At 39.0% G+C, this 19742-nt stretch overlaps 1 protein-coding gene across 1 annotated transcript in view; it reads right to left on the bottom strand.

Annotated features, from left to right (window-relative positions):
- The window catches only part of LOC126188549 (uncharacterized protein C1orf112-like), a 186582-nt gene that overhangs the window by 24899 nt on the left and 141941 nt on the right, over positions 1–19742 (bottom strand). The window contains exon 11 of the mRNA XM_049930148.1: positions 220–541. Coding sequence (XP_049786105.1) covers positions 220–541 — 322 coding nt within the window. The remainder of the gene's footprint in view (positions 1–219; positions 542–19742) is intronic.

The following is a 19742-nucleotide window of genomic DNA, read 5'->3' as shown; positions in this document are numbered from 1 at the left end:
CTGTAACAGTCTTTTTGTTGTGCCTGTCTGAAACACAATGGGTCATCTTTACTGTTAGTAGCAATCTATTCCTTTCCTAATATTGTTGGTATTCCAACATGGAGTTTCCATTGTCTGAGTAGCAATCTATCCTTTTCATATTATTGTTATTCCATCCAGGATTTTCCAGTGTCTGATTCTGCCTACTTCTACTTAAAATATTAATATACAAATACATACCATTTTTTTGTATTTATCAGAAGACAGTGATCCTTGCTTGAACTCTTCAATCAGCTGCATTATCTCTTTAGCAACATCCACAGTAGAAGCATCAGTAACAGCTGATGAACGTTGCAGAACACACCAAAACACAATGTTCTCTGGAAGAGGATAACTTTGTATCATTTGTGCTTTATGTTTTTCTGGTAAAAGTGGATATAATCGCTTGATTAGTGATATTATTTGCACCACCTCTGGCCTGTATCCAGAACTCCAATCCAGTAATTTTAACATGTCCACTAATAACATTAAGTGATGTAGACACAAGTCTGGACTGCCATACCTGAAATATTAACATTCACAGATATTTAGTGATACCATTTGGAAGGACAATTATAATAATCTAGTATCCCCAAATGTGTTAAGTACAATACAAAAATAATTACGGAGTACACCAACTTGAGAGAATTCACAATTTACTCTCTAAATAAATGATAATGTGTAATATGTGCACACACTGATGGGGCAAATCAAGAGACACATATTTAAAATCAAAATGAGGACAGTATGGCTGTTCAATATTTACCTCCACAAGGTGCAATTCCTAGCACTATCAAAACATACACTTGAAGTAGAGAATGGTCCCTCTCACCCAGTCTCAGAGTGGCTCGCCTATATTTCAGCCTTTCACGAACAATCCTCTCTCCTCCATGAATAAGGAAACAGTAGTTCCAAAAGAGTAGGAGTACTATTTTCTGACATATGTTCTAAAATATTTATTGTACCAGTCTGTTTCAATTAGCCACATTTCATTATTAGTTTCTAACAATTTGATAATCATCTTCAGATCTGGTTACTCACAAGCCTCGAAAAGTGACAACTCTTTAAAAAGAACATAGTCATGAGTTGTGAAATAAAAGGCACACCACAACAGTACATTTGTAAAAACATTCTGTAGCATCTAGCATTTGAATAAAATGCTGCATGCCACAGAATGTTGCCACAAGTTTACTACGGTGCTGTTCCTTTCATTTGAGAGGTTGTGACAATGTTGTTTTTAAAGAATGGTGCTATGTGAGTGCCCACTGCTGTACTGCAGATTTGTTTGTAGGTGATGGCTTCAATGAAGAAGTGATTGTAGTTGACCAGAAAGGAGGTTGTAGGTTTGGTGTCATTCAGGCACTGGTAAAGGTAATGTTCAATAGTGGCAAGGACATGAACATTGGGGATGTTAGTTAGAGGGAGGTGACATCAGAGATGACAAGCGGACACTGGTTGGCAAAGAAACACCAACCGCAGAGAGTTGGTAGAGGAAATGGTCTGCGTCTTTTGTACATGAGGGTTGATTATGGGTAATAGGCTGAATCTTTCTTCTTCTTCTTCTTTTAAGATATTTGCCAAAAGCACATAGAAGGAAGGGGTGCAGGGAGTGGTGGAGGTGAGGAAAGAGATAGGGTCTGGAGAGAGGTTCTGCGATGGATCTAAGGATTTGAGGAGGGACCGGAGATGCATCTAGATTTCTGAAATGTGGTCACTGTAGGATGTTTGTAGGATGACATATCTGACGTGTGAGCAGGAGCATTATTGTGATGGAATTTCCATGAGTGGTTTAGTCACAAGTTTGGTGATTTCCTTTGGATTGCTTCATGCAAACAGAGCATAACTTCCAGGTAGTATTCCTCATCGACTGTAAGACAGGAACTCATAATGCACTATCCCATCGTAATTGAAAAAAACGTGAGAAGAACCATCACGTGATTGAACTTGCCCATTTTTTTTATCTTGGTTCTTCAGCAATTTCTAGTAGGACGATTTGGGCCTTGATTTCTATGTCCTACCTATATACCCATGTTTTGTCACCTGTTGTGACCTCCTTTAGAAGTTCTGGACCATAGTCGACTTCATTCAACGATGTCTATGTGATGTCATTTTTGGTTGAAACTCAACAATTTCAGAACAAACTTCTGCTACTACACGTTTCATGCCCAAACCATCTGAAAAAATTGATTGGCGTGAACCAAATAATATGCTGACATCATCAGCAACCTCTTTGATGGTGATTCCATGATTTTCCAGACCATTTTCTTTACTTCTTCCACAATGTTGTCAGTAACTGATGCACTGGGGCATCCAGGGCAGTTGCCATCTTCAACGTATTCTCAACCTTCTTTTAAACATTTATACCACTCATAAAATCTTGTAATGGAATAATAACAACTTTATGAAAAGGACAGTTTCTACTCATCATATAGTTGAGATGCTGAGTCGCAAATATGCGCAACAAAAAGACTGTCAAACAAGTAAGCTTTTGGCAAAAAATAGCCTTCATCAGAATTAGACAACTTAGCACAACACAACACCGCACAACACAACACAACACAACACCACACCACACACACACACACACACACACACACACACACACACACACACACACACACACACGATGTGCAACATATTCACACATGACCACAGTCTCTGGCTGCCGAGGCCAGCAGCATCGGAGGCCACAGACTGTGTGTATCACAGTGTCGAAGCCTTCTTTGATGGTTTCACCAGTTGTCCATGACACTAGACCAAATGGCGAGGCAGAGTTAAAATTGATCTGGAACGTATGAGAAATCTGTCTTTACGACCTAAAAAATATGTTGACATAGACAATGCAATGCAATATGGCCAATAATGGAAAATCACACCACTGTAGAAAAGAGAAAAAAAAACTGTGAAAATAACCAAATGGTGATGTGTACACAAACCAACGTAATCAAAACAGTATATACAAAAGGAAACCAAAAAACATATCTCTTTGTCAGCCAACAACAATCAAAGTTCCCAATCAAATAAAAGAAAAAAATTAAATCACTGATATTAAAGAAAATTAAATAAATAGCAGTGATTTAATAGCCCCGTGAGTAGCATCAGAATGGAACAGCCTTGTTTTTTCAGAAATAAAGAGTTCTGGCATTAGAGGTAAAATAATATATTGTAGCGAAATGTCATTAATCTGAGTTATATTTAATACCTCACAGATGGTGTAGCCTTGTATAGGAGTTTGAAGCACTAAATGTGCATCTCTGTGGTCTTCTAATATGGCTTGATGGTCGCTGAAAACTATTATAAACCTAATTACAGCCATTTTAAATTTCCATTTCTGTTCTTGCTGCCTTCCTTGACTGACTGTTATCAAAGGTACATGTATTTATTCATCAATAAAAGTGTAAATATATTCAAATTATATGTGCTTACTTCACTCTCATTACATTTCTTCACTCCTTCAATTATTTATCAATTGCTAGAGACAATAAATGCTCACATTAATCACAGTAAAGAAGCAAACCTGCATATTTGTAATTTATTTCTGAGATTACATTTTGCAACAACTTTCAAATAAATTATTTTCTGTTTTTGCGGCATGCCGCTGGAAAATTTATTTGCCTGCTAAACATATATGCACACTACAAACCTCTATCTTGGTCACCATGATCAACCATATCCTCACACATAATTACTTATTCTTTGAAAACATCACCTACAAACAAACCCATGGTAAGGTACAGCAATAGGTATCTGCATGACACTACGCAGTGCTGACCTATTCATGGGTCATCTAGAGGAATCCTTTGTAGCCACTCACAATCCCAAGTCCCTCACCTGGTTCATATTCACTGACATCTTCATGATTTGGACTGAGGATGAGGACAACCTATCCACATTCCTCTAGAACCTCAATGCCTTCTCCCATTCAATTTACATGGTCCTCAGCCCCAAGAGCCAAATTCCTTAATAAGATCTCCACCTCAAGGATGGCTACATCAATACCTCCAGCCACATCATAAGACCTATTAGTCATCAACAATACTTCCACTTCGACATCTGCCTCCCATTCCATACCAAGAAGTCCCTTCTACTTCTACATTTACATCTATACTCTGCAAGCCACACTGCAGTGTGTGGCAGAGGGTACTTTGCGTACCAATGTCACTTCCCCACTTTCCTGTTCCAGCACAAATAAATCATGGGTAGAATGATTACCAGTAAGCCTCCACGTGGGCTTCAGCTTCTTTTGGAGATATACGTAGGAGGTAGCAATATATTTGTTGACTCTTCTAGGAACATATGTTCTTAGAAATTTAACAACAAACCACACCATGATGCACAATGCCTCTCTTGCAGCATCTGCTACTGTAGTTGATTGATCATCTCTGTGACACTTTTGTGCTTACTAAATGAACTTATAATGAAACGTGCCTGTATGCATCTTCCCAAGTATTTCATGAAAGTCCCTGCTTCCATTGATTGTTCTGCTGTTGTGTATAATCATACAATAAAGGGTCTTCCTATCTATGTATTAGCAATACACTATCTTTATTTATGCTGAGGGCCAACAGTCATTTCCTGCACTTAGCATCGATCCTCTGCAGGTCTTCCTGCATTTTGCTACGATTTTCTACCATTGTGACTTCTCTGTATGTGACAGCATCAACCACAAAAAGCCTTGTCTGCTAGGTCATCTATACAGTGTCTCTGTCCTAAGAGTTTTCAGGTGCATTTTCTCTGGTGTTTCGGTAGACAACTGCAGTTTTGTTTTTGCTGTGTGTGGCTGGAGTGAGCCCAGACAAATCCTGCTCATCACATCTTTCATGTGACCCCCCAGCGTCAATGGAAAGCACCCGTTTGTTTCCTGTTCCAAACACAATGATTTTCAAAGTGCAATTTTACATCCCCATTACGCACAGCTGTCCCTATTTAGTCTAGTGTGGTATTTGTTTTAATGACGTGCATTAACAGGAACAGTAAAACACAAAGAATAACCTGTACTCCAGAAGCAATACCTTGGCTCGTGCTGATTGCTACTGCCTTGCAGAAGCATTGCTCAGTCACTGCTGGAGTACTGATTATTCTTCATGTTTTACTGTTCCCATTAACACATGTCGAAAAATGAATATTGCTCTAGACTAATTTTGGACTGCTCTATTGAATGGGTACATAAAATTCTGATTTAAAAGTAATTTTGTTTCTCACAGGAAACAGACTGACACTTTCTGTCAATGGCGGACATTGTATAAAAGGCGTGATAACAGGATGTGTTTGGGTTGTATCCATCTACACATTGCAAAAATGAAATTGTAACTATCTGCCAAAACCTCAGAGAAAATGCATCTGACCAGTAGGTTGACCAGTCAGGTTGTGAAATGGCAGCTTAAGGAGAACTCTCCCCACCCCTCTTGTCACTTAGTACAACCCTGGACTGGGGCACATGAATTACATTCCTGTCACAGTTGACTATCTCTCACTGTGTCATGAAATAAAAAATATCCTCCCCAACCCATACACAGAGATATTTCACTGTGCATCTAACTAACGCAATATTCTTGCCCACCTCTAATGCACCACTGCCCCCCATTGCTTACCTCATGCTGCATATCCCTGCAGTAGACTGGGCTGCAAGACCTTTCCCGTACTTCCTCCCACCACCGCATGCTCCAGTTCTGTCACAGGCATATTTTACCCCATAAAAGGCAGAGCCACCTGTGAAAGCAGCCCTGTCCTATCTCCACCACATTCCTCTATGCTCCCGCAGGCAGAACTACTATCTTTCCCACTCCACCAATGCTATCCCTCTTGTGATATCACATATTGATACCACTCCAAGGGCAACAAAGTTGGCAATGAAACTGTAAGTTTCCAGCAGATGGCAACAGCAGCAGTGCGGGATCCAGTGAACTCAATGGAGCATGTTCGTTGAGTGACACCTCCAATGGCTCCATACCACAAGCACCATCTGGCGCCACAATACAAGACCGATTGTGGCTGTCGGACAGTCCACTCGGCCTTCAAGGGCCTACACTATGTGACGCTATGCAGACGCTGCCTAATTGTGGTTCCACTGCCATCATTCGTGCTTTAATTCAGATAGTCTCTTCTTTGTTGATCTCGAGAACTGGACTCTATTTCTTGCTGTATTATTTGTAATGAGTCTTTGTACACTTGGAGAAATAAAAATTAAGTAAATCCTCTGTTTAATGAGCTAACTTCTTTGCTAATTATTTCTGCTCCTGTTCAGCTTCCATACAACGACAGTTGACACACCACTCTGTAGCCCACCTCTCCTTACCGTTATGTACGAAGTCATTCACAACTACACTATAGCCAGATTGACGCTTGCTTCAGATGCATTTGCAGTCACACTTCACGACTTGGAGATGACAGTGGTCATGTGTGTGAGTTGTGCTTATGTGGATGTGTGCAAGTTTTCTGCGTTTGATAAAGGACTTAATCTGAAAGTCGAATATTTCTAGCAGCACTGTGCCTGTCTGCAACTCAACATCTATGTGGAGTTCCTTTCAATATTGTTGCTACAGAAGAATAAATATACAAAACTGCCTCTCGCATCTGGATTTAAAGTTACAAACAGATTACATCAGGAATGCAGCCAATCACCGACAATTTGTAAAATATATACTGAGAAAATGTTGGAAAACTAGAAGAAAAAAAAATGGGAATCCCAATAAATGATAGTACTAATATTCACTACAATTTGCCTATGATCAGCTGATTCTGACACAAGCCGAAGAAGGCATTGAATATATCACCAGAAATCACATTTATCTGATTATAAGATGAGGTTTTTTCCCAAATTCATGATTCGAAGTACAGGGTTGTGTTATATTCGCAGATTAAACCATTGCCACTAAGTTAAACTTTTTTATGTTGTTTAGTAGAGTATATAGGGGTAGGCTTACATTTATATGGGTCATCTGATATTTAAACATGAAGCTTTGGCTATTGAGGGCACATGCAATTTATTTTGATGAATTCCAAAGAGCAGGGCTTGGCAAATGTAATTCGTGTTCCAACAGGATCAAGATTTCCCAATGTGATGAAGCACTTGATACAGTATTTACATGCTCAATCGATCATGGGACTTTGATTCACATGGCACTAGTGTAAGATATTATGTGAGAAACTAAGAACTGCACACTACAACAGTCTATTGCTCCGATTAAAATTTGACAATTTTGTGAAATGCAGGAGGAAACAGTTTTAAATTCTACCATCTTACAAACTTTTTTTTTGTATTTGAACAGGTTTGCAATAAACGTTCTTATACATGTATGGATATCATATAAAAACATTAATGCTCTTTTTAAGTAAAGATAATATTCAAAAACAGAAATGCTGTTCTTCACAAAACACTAGTTGATTCGGAATCAAGATCTACCTCTTATTTTATTATGAGACACTGTAATGATTTGCCAATTGGATTGCACATGAGAAATTTTGTCTTTTCTCACGGTTTGAAATACAAGGTAAAAATGTTACCAGCTTTAGAAAATGATGATGACGATATTCAGTTGAAACAAGAAGGAAAATTAATCCAGAATGAAAAGTTTGTTATTGCAAGAACAAATTACAGTGGCAAGATTTGTCACGGAGATAGTATGAACGGACATCACTAGAGTGTGGGACGAGTGAAAGTTCAAGACTGGGACTGAATTGTAATTTCAATCTTATTTATGTATTAGTTGGTGATGCTACATATGACCTGTGCCTTAGAAGATATTGCTGTCTGTGTTTCACTATTGCTTAAGCGCAGCAGTATGGAAGGTTTGCAGAGGGAGCAGTGACACCAGCTTGGCAGACAGCTAGGATGATTACGGGGAGGGAAGTGATGAGCAAGCAATAAATTTCGTTGCATTGTCAACAAATTTCATTGCGTTGTCAACCATGGCAATTTGTATCACGTACTTTGGCTTTTCATGAACATTTACAAAGTTTAAACAGCAGTTTGCTTGAATCCATTTGTAGTCGGAATCGAAATTATTTTAATATTGGTCAAATACACAACTTGAATATTAATTTCTGCAGGAGACGGTAAAAGTCGAGATATGGGCAAGTGATGTATTTACGTGTCTCTTGCTGCAATGTTGTCAACGTTATCCATGACATATGATGGGAATGAAAGGGGGTGTGTCAGCTGGTTCTATAAAGCCCATAAGGGAGCAGTGGGTGGGCGATATGTCTGGAAGAAAGAGACATTGCAACATTCTCATGGCAGAACAGAAGCAAAATCTAAAATGTGTTAGGAAAAAAACAGCTGTGTTCTCAGAACTCTCTGTAACAGCAACCTCAGAAATAGCATCATATTAGAAAGAAACAGCCAACTATTTGTGACAACAATGATAAAAATTTCACAGCTGTGCTATTAGGATACTGATGATGATCATGATGATGACTGAAAATAGCAACACCACAGACTAAACGGTTAGTAAGCAAAAAAGGTAGGAAAAAAAAGTCTGAAAATTAATGTGAATCATTTCTTTTCATTTTTTTATTTCTCCTAGTACTATCAAAATGTAGTCAATCAATCAATAAATAAATGACATAAGTTTAGAACAGGTATAATGTTAACCTTTTGGCAGTTACTTTTATGTCAATAAAACAGTTTGTAATTTTGATTAATCAGAATATGTTAAAAATAAACTTTTCTCAAATAGCCTCTTAAAAAAAAAAAAAAAAGCTGGGGGTGGGGGGTGTGTTTTCTTATATTCAAAGTCATCAGTGCTTGGGTAAATATGCTAATAGAGAGGTATAAAAAGGGGGCTTCATGACAACACAAATAAAACAAAATACACTGTAATACGAGGAACGAATAAGGATTTGATACTGGAAAATGGTACGGAAACATTACACATGCTGTATAAGTATCTGGGAGCAAAAAATCTCATGATGGTGAAGAAGGTAAGGAAATTAATACAAGAACAAATACTGTAAAGTTCATTATTCACCATTAAATGGTAGTCAATGGTAGCCTAGTTTGTGTGATCAACAGACTAGAAAAGAAGCAAAAGAAAAATCTTCAAAACAATTATTAGAAGCATTAGGACATCTGGCTCAGAATTATGGCCAGTAAGTCATAATTAATGGAAATATTTATGGCAACGGAGAGGGTCTGCTAGGATATTCAGATGGGAAAGAGTCACAAGTGAAATCAACAGGAAGAAAAGTTCGATTATTGATTCTGTGTGTGTGTGTGTGTGTGGGGGGGGGGGGGGGGAGTGGGGGGGGGAGAGGGAGGGGGAAGGGAAAGGGGGGAAGGAGAGAGAGAGAGAGAGAGAGAGAGAGAGAGAGAGAGAGAGAGAGAGAGAGAGAGATATGTTAGAGGGAGACTGCTGAGGAAAGGAACCACCTGAAGGAATAAAAGAGGGAGACCACTGGCTGCATGGATACAAGGAATTCATATATTTATTAGAAGAAGTAGTACTGAACAACATTTATGGCCAGATAGTCACGAACACTGAATTAAAATTAAATTTGATGTATAAACTTCGGTTAGAGGAAAAGGTAAATAGTTTGTAAAACCAATAATAATAATAATAATAATAATAATAATAATAATAATAATACACTCCTGGAAATGGAAAAAAGAACACATTGACACCGGTGTGTCAGACCCACCATACTTGCTCCGGACACTGCGAGAGGGCTGTACAAGCAATAATCACACGCACGGCGCAGCGGACACACCAGGAACCGCGGTGTTGGCCGTCGAATGGCGCTAGCTGCGCAGCATTTGTGCACCGCCGCCGTCAGTGTCAGCCAGTTTGCCGTGGCATACGGAGCTCCATCGCAGTCTTTAACACTGGTAGCATGCCGCGACAGCGTGGACGTGAACCATATGTGCAGTTGACGGACTTTGAGCGAGGGCGTATAGTGGGCATGCGGGAGGCCGGGTGGACGTACCGCCGAATTGCTCAACACGTGGGGCGTGAGGTCTCCACAGTACATCGATGTTGTCGCCAGTGGTCGGTGGAAGGTGCACGTGCCCGTCGACCTGGGACCGGACCACAGCGACGCACGGATGCACGCCAAGACCGTAGGATCCTACGCAGTGCCGTAGGGGACCGCACCGCCACTTCCCAGCAAATTTGGGACACTGTTGCTCCTGGGGTATCGGCGAGGACCATTCGCAACCGTCTCCATGAAGCTGGGCTACGGTCCCGCACACCGTTAGGCCGTCTTCCGCTCACGCCCCAACATCGTGCAGCCCGCCTCCAGTGGTGTCGCGACAGGCGTGAATGGAGGGACGAATGGAGACGTGTCGTCTTCAGCGATGAGAGTCGCTTCTGCCTTGGTGCCAATGATGGTTGTATGCGTGTTTGGCGCCGTGCAGGTGAGCGCCACAATCAGGACTGCATACGACCGAGGCACACAGGGCCAACACCCGGCATCATGGTGTGGGGAGCGATCTCCTACACTGGCCGTACACCACTGGTGATCGTCGAGGGGACACTGAATAGCGCATGGTACATCCAAACCTTCATCAAACCCATCGTTCTACCATTCCTAGACCGGCAAGGGAACTTGCTGTTCCAACAGGACAATGCACGTCCGCATGTATCCCGTGCCACCCAACGTGCTCTAGAAGGTGTAAGTCAACTACCCTGGCCAGCAAGATCTCCGGATCTGTCCCCCATTGAGCATGTTTGGGACTGGATGAAGCGTCGTCTCACACGGTCTGCACGTCCAACACGAACGCTGGTCCAACTGAGGCGCCAGGTGGAAATGGCATGGCAAGCCGTTCCACAGGACTACATCCAGCATCTCTACGATCGTCTTCATGGGAGAATAGCAGCCTGCATTGCTGCGAAAGGTGGATCTGTACTAGTGCCGACATTGTGCATGCTCTGTTGCCTGTGTCTATGTGCCTGTGGTTCTGTCAGTGTGATCATGTGATGTATCTGACCCCAGGAATGTGTCAATAAAGTTTCCCCTTCCTGGGACAATGAATTCACGGTGTTCTTATTTCAATTTCCAGGAGTGTAATAATAATAATAATAATAATAATAATAATAGTAACTACCTGTGGAAAAATCATCTCCTTGACTCTTTTCTTAGCATTTTCACTGTCAGTTTTATTCCACTGCCACTGTGTCTCTCACTTTCTATCACAATGCCATTTTCTCCTTCACTCTTTCTATACTATAACCACTGTTTACTATCTTCCAGTATTTATTACTTTTCCATCTCTTTCCCACTGCAACCATCTCCTCTCTCAGAGTAAAAATACATGAATATGTTTGCAAGCCAAAATTTTTGTGAAAATTTTTAAAGATGCTGAGGAAGGTAAAATGAAGTAGCTGGTACACCAATTTTCAGTCAGAGCCTTTTAAAGAGGAGTACATTCACCTTTTTTGTGCTCTGTTGGAGGATTTCTCCACTAGTTCCCTTCTTTTCCCTGCTGCAGTAAGGCATGCCACTCATATGAAAAGAACTTCATGGATCAGTAAAATCTTGATAGTTTGCTTATGTGAAAACATCACAAAACTAATTTTACACCTGAGATCAGATTTTATGTACACAAAAAGTTTGGATGTGCTTCAGTATTACAACATGGGGGGTCCAAGAACCCTTTTGATGATAACGGGGACACTTTAAAATGCTAAAATACTTTATAAACTACTTTTTATCCTCACACTGGATTTCACATGCGTAATTCGTATGTACAATTGGGGTAATTTTGAATCTCTGTATCTTGGAAATGGATAAAGATATAAAGAAAATTTTCACTATTGTTTGAGATAGGGATCTTAGGAATATATCAAAATAGATACAGCCTTTTGCTGTGCACAGCTATCTTGGAACCTATAGCTTGGTTTTGGTATTAAAAAACGATGTTTTTGGGGTGCTTCTTGATAACGGGTAAGGACTTTTGAAAACGGGAATATGGCACTTTTAGATAAATGCTTAGGGAAGTATATCATTAAAATCTGAGTAATTTGCTGTGGTTAGTTATTTAGATATCTGCTGCTGATGGCAAAAAAGGTGAAGAAACACTTTTTGAGGTTTTCTCAGGAACTGCTCTTGAACAAAATGGTGCCCGAACAAGCCCCTTAAAGCACACTGTACAGCACATATAATGCAAAAAGAACCAACCGATTTACTCAGAATGCCTAAGCTGGCTGAAATGTGTAATATTCAGACCTTGACCATGTACTGTAGAATAACTATATAAAGACAATTCTTCTGTTGCCTTCTGTTGGGTATACAAATGGTCCCTAGCCCAAACACTACCCAAAACACTACCTTTCTGTCACCAACACAACCTAAGGTATGAGCCCCGGGAAAACTTGTATTTTACGTGGTAACACATGTTGTTGCATGCATACCGATAATAATAACAATAATATATCAAACAAGTTCACTGTCAATCAGCTTTACTAAAAGCTTCAAAAAATAGTTATTCCTGCTGATACAGCAAAAAGTGGTCAACTGCAACTGCTAACATCAGAAAACACAATCAATATGCAAGCTGCATATTCTTTGAGTCCCACAAAGTCTGTGTGATACCCACAGTCAGTCTAGTCTCTCAATTTGTAGTGCCCAGGTGACAGTTCAAAAAGGTTTAAAAATGCACATCCACAAATAATTGTCATATTCATGGGTTGTTATCTGAAGACAATGGAAAATCTGTAAGTTTGCAGCTTCCTTTCAGTGGATCCTGTCATCTATAATGCCAGACAGGAAAGAACTTTATGACTGGTTTTGGTTTGACAAGGTATGGTTACATCTCAATGGATATTTGAATGCATAGAATTCACGAATTTGGCTATAGGAAAGCCACATCAGCTGCATGCATGAAAAGTGGATGTTCTGTGTGCCATGCCACAAAGGCAAATCTTCATCTCATCCTTTCATGGCACAGTGAACACTGAGAACTTCATATATGTGTTGCGACCATCTGTGAATACTACACCTTAACACTGGTTTCAGCAGCACAATGCTACAGCTCATACAGCCAACAATGCAATCAACTTCCTGGGTCAATGTTTTCATGAAAAACCGATTTCAAAGGTGTTTTGGCCCCCTCTAACTCCCAATTTATCCTCATTTGACATTTTGTTGAGGGTCAGGATTGCCACAAGTTTCCTCAAGTGAAATTTACTGATATTTCCCTGATTTCCAGACAAGTTTTAGCATTTTTCCCTGACAAATTTTGAGATCTCAAGGGCAGATAAAGACATAAGTTAACAAAAAAATGTAAGGACTTCTCTATCTCTAAATGTGTGAACCATCTTAAGTACTAACATCAACATCTTTTGTAATGAACTGTTTTTAGATGGAAAAAGCAAGGCAAGTGGTATATATGTCTCATTAAGACCACTGATGATATTTTATTTCAATAAAGCGAAACACATCTGGTGACAAAAATATGCATTCTGTTGGATTCACAAGACAGATTTAAAATACCTTCACTGCTTTCAGAAATAACCTCAGAAAAAAGAAGGCGTCTTGAAAGAAATGTATAAGGTGAGGAAGAGTTGTGTAAACAACTATTGGTGACTGCCAATAAAATGTTGGTTCTACTAACTTCGTTATTGTCAGTTTTTACCCACTGTGTTATGTCTATTATTCTACAGGTATTGGGTGATTTTTCTTTCAAGTAATACATGAGTACATAGCATACAAAACGGACAGCGACTGCCACAATTTTCTTCTTCTTACTGTCCATACTTTCTAATAAATAAACTACATTTGAAGTGCCAAAATGTACTAGAATAAATAAAGTGTCTATAAAACTCCGCACAGTACAATTTACTTGTGGCGAGACAGTCACAATTTCTGAAATCCATCACCTGTGGGCTCTGGCCTGCTGAGGAGCACCACAATCCTGGGTCCATGGATAAACCATGAAAATCCCCCACATTATGCCACACACAGACAGACGCAGCCTGCAAGCAGATCGGCGAGACTAGATCCAACGGGTGAAACTGTGGTGATCACCCACACAACAGGTAACTTGCACAAATACTCTGAGAATCAGTACTAATGAGGACAGGTAGCAACTCACCGTAAAGATGCTCGCTGAGCTACAGTCAGGCACATAGAAAAGACAATCACAGTCTCACAACTAAATTTTTGGTCATGGCCTTTGTCAAGAAACAACAGTGCGCACACATTCACACAATCATTCAGAAACAACTCAAGCACACATGACCGTTGTCTCCAGGTGCTGTGTCAACAAGCTCTGGGAATCAGATCCAAACAGACCACTCCTCACAGATCCTGCCTCACAACGGCAGCTGCTAGGCTAGCAGCAAGCAGTGTTGGCAGCTGAGGGGAGGGGTGGGAAGGGGAGAAGCAGTAAGAATGAGAGAGTAGGGAAGCAACTACATCCAGCCAGCAATGAAGCATAACATCTCAGTAAACAAACAATTTCATGCTACTGAGACAAAAATGAAATTTTTCTAGTGTTTCTTTTTCAAATTTCCCTGATATATTTGAAATTCCCTGATTTCCAGAACTTGTGGCAACCCCGAGGGTATAGTTTAAGAATGCTGATTACAAAACTTGTCCTTACACTGTTCCAGTATTTAACACATGCAGTCTCATAGCCAATTTTGTCAGCTGCATGCAATATGGTAGTGTCCATGCCAAAGGAATGCTCTGACTATTGCCTAAGGTCAGTCACACCTTAAACTACCACATGGAGTCAGTCCCAACAGAGTACTCAAACACACCCCAAAAATTTGCATGTGTTCAAAAATAATATACAATGGAAATTCCTTGTCATTTTAATGTCATTACCATCTTCAGCATCACCTAAAAAGAATGAATCATTTTTACGAAAGGTTTACTAACAAAATAGCTAGTTCTAGTCCTGTCCATATTGTGAATCAGTTCTACTGAAGAAAAATTACAAGAGATTATAATTTTATAGTTATAAATAAAGTAATAAAAGATACTAGATTAAGAAGTTCAGATGCACTTCATTTCTCCAAGCATTCTGAAACTGCATATGATCATTGCTTCTCTGTTAGGCACTACGAGTAGAGCTCTGACAGTTATTTTTTTTTCCTGATTTAATAACTAATTATCATCTTACTTCTGTAGATGATATGAGATCAGAAATGTGTCCTGAACAATTAATACTTTGAATCACTGAATATCAGCTCTGTATCACCTATGACTGCACTGCACAGCACCATCTTTCTCTGGTATATGGTGAACCTCTCTTAGTCTACAGCCTTCCACTGTCTACCAGCTCCGGAGCTCCCTTCCTGATACTTCCCTCAGAATGAAATTTATAAGGCAACTTGGACATTGACAGACAGAAGAACAAAAACCCAAATAGACCATGTCCTAGTAGAACAAAGGCATAAGAACAGTGCAATGAATGTGAAAAATCATAAGCTGAGCTGAGGCAAGCACATTCTACACAGATACGACACTAAATAGCTGTAGAAAAGCCATGGGATGGAAACAGCATAAAAGAAGAGAGTAATGGCATAGACAAATTGAAAGATAAAGATGAGGCACAGGAATTTGTCACTAAGCTTCAAAATAGATCAGAGTCTCTAACAATAGAAGATAGCCCGACACTGAAGGCCAGTGGGAAACGATAAAAACAAATGTGGAAGAAGAATCAGTAAAAGTGTGAAAAACGAAGGAAGAAAAATCCATGGTTCACAGTACAACGTGAGCAAAAAGTGAATGGAGAAAGAGTAGCGAAGGAAAAATATCTGTAGGAGGATTCCAATGAAACCAAAGACAGATATGAAAATGCTAATATGGAAACAAAAAATGTCCTAAGAAGAAAAAAGGGAGAATATGTGAATTTGTGGAGAGTCTAATTAAAGGAGCAGAAGAGGACAAAACTGCAAGAAATGCAAGAGATTTTTATAGGGCAGTTAAGTTCTTCAGAAAAGGATGTACTGTGTATCACAGATGTATGTCGTTGAAGTTAAAAATGGCAATACAGTTTTAGAATGAACAAAAAGAATGGAAATTTGGGAGGGATGTTCTGAATTGTTTTTAATGTTGAAAATGGAAGTACAGAAATGAACAACATATACATCAGAACACAGGCCACTTAGCTGTACTGCCAACATGGAACGACAGTCAATGCAATCAAAATACAAAAAAAGCAATTAAGCTCAAAGGAGAGATGGAATACAGCTGAACTATTGTACTTAAAAAGGGAGGAAACAAATACACAAACCTCTGATCAACATTTGTAAAGAAGAGAGAGTGCCAGCTGAGTCGAAAGTAGCAATCATATAATCAGCCTATAAAATGGGAGATAAGCAAGAATGCAGAAATTATAGAGATATCTCATTCATTAGCATATCCTGCTAGATGTTCTCCAAAAAAGTATTGGAACCATATTTAAAAGAGATAATAGATGAGAAAGATGCAGTGTTTATGAAGTCTACCATGGGTCAGGCATTTGCACTAAAACAAGCCTTATCAAAATACTGAGAATATAAAAACACAATGGCATCATTGCTTGTTTATTTTAAGGAAGTCTACAGTAGCATAAACAGAGAAAAGTTGTGGGAGAAAATAGAGGCCTTTAGAATACCAAAGATGATTACAAATCTTGTAGAAGTTACATTGGAAGGCATGAGGAGGGAAAAGTGAAAAGGGAAGGAGAGTATCCCATGGCTTTCGGCATAAAAGCAGGAGTCATGTAATACTGTAATTTATAACCACAGGTTTCAAGAAGTAGATGGGTTTAAAGATATGTGTGTGTGTGTGTGTGTGTGTGTGTGTGTGGGGGGGGGGTGAACACGGAAGGGGGAGGTGAGGATGATCAAAGTAGTATCTCTGTCATAGTCCTCAACCAATATTTTTTTCTAGAGGAACAAAAATAAGGATATATAAAACTATTATGGCGGTGCATAAATGAAAAGTGTTTTTATTTGAATGTTGATATTCAGTTGTTATGGATCTATTATCAACTGCCATTTTCAATTTTGTAGTTCACTGTTGCTAATTGAGTTTACATATTGTCATTTGGAGATAGCGAGTGTAGCTGTGGATGTTAGAAAATGGAATACCAAGTGGAGAAATCGAGATGTTTCCAACATATTTTTCTGTTTGAGTTCAATACAGGGGTGACAGCTGTGGAAGCAGCCAGAAACATTTGGCAGTGTATGGGAATAATGCCATTGGATTGAGCATGGCAAGAAAATGGTTTTCTCATTTTAAGGAGGATCATTTTGACATTAGTGTGTCTCGATGATCAGGAGGACCTATGTGGTTTGATGAAAATCATTTAAACACTTTAATCAACAATGGCCAATAAAACTGTAAACCATAAAGCTGAGAATCTCCCTTCTGAAATTATTGAACTGAGGGACAAAATGAAAGATTGCTATATACTTTTTAGAGATACTAAACTACAATATTTCTCAACAAAATATAAACTGCTCAAAAAAACATACAGAGAGTCCTTGACTAACCTAAAAGCACAGAAATATACCTCTGAAATAAGGAACTCTAGCTGTATCAGTAAAACTGCCTGGAAAATAATGCATAAAGAAAGTGGGAAACAGAATTCCCATGAACACAGCAACATAACATTAAAAGAAAATGGTGAAGAAATATATGACCCAAAAGAAGTGTGTGAGAAATTTATACAAAAATTCAGTACAGTTGGTACAAATGAAGTTCATGTCAAGCCACAAAATTTTAGTCTTGGAAAATCTAACCAGTCCTTTTATATCGACAGCATTACTGAGAGGGACGTCCTAGCAATCATATCAGCACTTCGACCAAAAATGTCTTGTGGCTTGGATGACATTTCACCTAAACTGCTAAAGGAATGCAGGGATGAATTAGTGAAACCCCTGACTCACTCGATAAATACCTCCCTCAGAAATGGAGTATTCCCTGACCTTTTGAAAATTACTGAAATTATACCAGTGCATAAAAAGGGATTAAAAACTGACACTAAAAACTACAGGCCAACATCATTAACCTCAGAACTAGGCAAATTGTTAGAGAGAGTAATACTAAATCAAGTTGAACCATATTTCACCAAACACAATCTGTTAAACAACCTACAACATGGATTTAGAAAAGGGAGATCTACTACAACTGCAGTAGCAACTTTTATACATGAAATATTAAATAAGCTGGACAAAAGTGACAAGGTAATAAGCACTTTCCTAGATATGAGTAAAGCCTCTGATACTGTGAATCATACCATTCTTCTGTGCAAGTTAGAAGAGTATGGGTTGAGAGGACTAGCCTTGAAACTACTTACCTCCTATTTGAAAGACAGAAAACAGTGTGTAAAGCTAACTTATCAGAATAATGAGCAGCTCCTAACAATCAAATCAAACTTCAGGACACTTCCATGTGGCGTGTCTCAAGGAAGCATACTAGGGCCTTTTCTGTTCCTTGTATATGTAAATAACTTATTTGAACCCCAAAACTGCATGGTTGTAAGCTATGCTGATGACATATCCTTCATCAGCTGTGGCAGTGATATGCAGTCTGCAGCTAACAGTACCGAGATCAGTTTCAATACTCTGTCCGCATACCTTACAGCAAACAAGCTTCTTGTAAATAAAGACAAAACGGTAATAATGAAGTTCATCCACAGTTATAATGCTGCCATAACTGATACTGTATTTACATCCCCATTGGGTCTTGCATATGCAAATTCACATAAAATTTTAGGCATCGTTGATGAACACTTATCATGGAAAGACCATGTAGATAATATTTGCAAGAAAATCAGTAGAAATGTGTATCTACTGAAACTGGTCTCAGCCTTCTTGGACCATGATACTTTAAGGCAAATATATCTTGGGTTAATTCATCTGCACCTTCAGTATAGTATTGAGATATGGGGTGGGGCAACAGCAGTTCATATAGATAGACTTTTTAGATTACAGAAAAAAGGCAGTAAGAATGGTAGCCAAGGTAAAGAAGAGAGAGCCTTGTAGAGACATTTTTAGAAAAACTAAAATTCTTACGGTGTATTCCATGCATATACTGCAGACAGTCATGTTCGTGAAACAAAATCCTGAATTTAATATGAGAAATAATAATGTACACAACTATGATACAAGGGGAAGAGAAAATTTTCATAGAATTGTGACCAATAAAAAGGCAATGGACCACAGCCCACACAGAATGGGAGCAATTTTCTACAATGCGCTACCCTGTGAACTCAAGAAAGTAAATCTAAATATGCTAAAGAGTAGACTGAAGCAATTATTAATAGAAAAGTGTTGTTACTCTATAGAGGACTTTAAGTTGTAGTGCCATCTTGGAAAACAGTGTATATAGACAATGTCTCCGATCTATCAGTGGTATGATGTTACACTATAGATGAATCTACTTGTAGTGCCCTTTTGAAAAATGTGTACAAACATGTGTCTGATCCATATGTTGCTATGAAAGAATGTAAATATTTTACTGTATATGTGTAATGTAATCTAAATTTTACTGACAATGTCCGTAAACCTTTTTGTTACATGGGCAGAAAATAAATAAATAAATTGTACTCGAGAACGGCAAACGTAATGAACTGATATCATTCCACCATTGTGCAACATTTGCATGCAACAGGATATGTTCACAAATCTGGTGTAAGGGTATGCTCTAAGGCAAAATCACAAAAAAAAACAGTGGGAGGCCATATGTGCATCTCTGTCTGCTCATCATCAATTGCCTCTTGAACAACACCGACCATTCCTATTTTGTATTTTTACTGCTGACAATAAAGGGTGTCTTTATGCTAA

Source organism: Schistocerca cancellata, chromosome 5 (genome assembly GCF_023864275.1).
Source record: "Schistocerca cancellata isolate TAMUIC-IGC-003103 chromosome 5, iqSchCanc2.1, whole genome shotgun sequence".
Lineage (NCBI taxonomy): Eukaryota > Metazoa > Arthropoda > Insecta > Orthoptera > Acrididae > Schistocerca > Schistocerca cancellata.
Note: the sequence above shows the minus strand (reverse complement) of the source record. Positions and strands in the feature narration are given on the sequence as shown.